The following is a 1,032-nucleotide window of genomic DNA, read 5'->3' as shown; positions in this document are numbered from 1 at the left end:
CTTCTTCTCTTTTCCTGCACCATTGTAATTTGTATCGAAGTGGGAACTGTGAATGAGCTATATTTTAAAGCAAAGCCCCCTATTCTTAACGACTCTATTACTGAAAACAACAGTAATTGTCCCATAATCAGAAAATGCCTACTTACCTCAAAGCACTGACTGTCCTTGAATCGTTTCACCCTCTCCCAGAAGTTGGTCGACCTGACTTAGAGTATATTAATTGACGGAATAACCATCACTTGGCATCAGTTTACTCTGAGAACAATTTGTGTGTACATTCAGCTTCTGAGAGAACAATTTGCATCATGAGTCAAGTGTGCGTCTTCGGAGGGGATGACGTTGCCGTGGCCGACCTGTGGTCTGCCAGGACGCACGGAAGGTTCCTCGATGTCACCTTGGTGTGCAGGGGCGGTGCTCTCCTGTGCCATCGCGTGGTCCTGGCAGCTGCTTCTCCCCTTCTCGCCGCAGAGTTGCGAGGGGCGCACTCCGTCATAAGCCTGGTCGACGTTCCTCTCCAACAGGTGTACTTAGTGCTGCAGGTCATGTACCGTCAGTCGTTCTCCTTTCCGCATGCGGATCTGCCAGGATTTCTTGCTGCTCTACGCCGGTGCGGTGTCGATCCTCCTCGGTACACCATCAACCGTGTTGTCATTCCTCGAGTGGAAGGTTCCATCCTCCGGGCTTTGCTGAGTCGACCACTGGTTTCTTCATCTCCACAGCTAAATGAATCGCCAACCAAACGTCTTCAAGAAGATGTCGTGACGTCGTCGAGTGATCCCCTTCTGTGCTGTAACCGCTGGTGGAGCTGTTCCGACAATTTGACCGAGCATAGACTCTCGCCTGAACATCTTGATACATACGAGGACAACTGCTTCGTTTCTAGCACTGCTGATTAAATACAGGACATAAAAAAATATTTGGCTCTATGTTTGCACACCGCAATGGGTATGGGAAATGTGTACCTGTCCAAGAATTACGAAATATCATAAAAAAAAAAAACATACACACAGTAAGATTCTCTGTGACGATACG

General features: G+C 48.1%; 2 protein-coding genes across 2 annotated transcripts in view; one reads left to right on the top strand and one right to left on the bottom strand.

Moving 5' to 3' along the window:
- LOC119586923 (insulin receptor-related protein-like) overlaps positions 1-1,032 on the bottom strand; it is a gene marked incomplete in the record, with an annotated part of 99,749 nt that overhangs the window by 81,512 nt on the left and 17,205 nt on the right.
- On the top strand, positions 215-965 carry LOC119586924. Its single transcript, XM_037935653.1, has one exon. The coding sequence runs from the start codon at positions 306-308 to the stop codon at positions 894-896; it is 591 nt and encodes a 196-aa protein (XP_037791581.1). The 5' UTR covers positions 215-305; the 3' UTR covers positions 897-965.

The sequence above is a fragment of the Penaeus monodon genome, chromosome 22 (genome assembly GCF_015228065.2).
Source record: "Penaeus monodon isolate SGIC_2016 chromosome 22, NSTDA_Pmon_1, whole genome shotgun sequence".
Classification (NCBI taxonomy): domain Eukaryota; kingdom Metazoa; phylum Arthropoda; class Malacostraca; order Decapoda; family Penaeidae; genus Penaeus; species Penaeus monodon.
The sequence above is the reverse complement of the archived record's forward strand: the minus strand, read 5'-3'. Positions and strand labels throughout refer to the sequence as shown.

Coding starts and splice junctions, on each gene's coding strand:
- LOC119586924 (XM_037935653.1), top strand. CDS start 306: ATGAGTCAAGTGTGCGTCTTCGGAGGGGATGACGTTGCCGTGGCCGAC.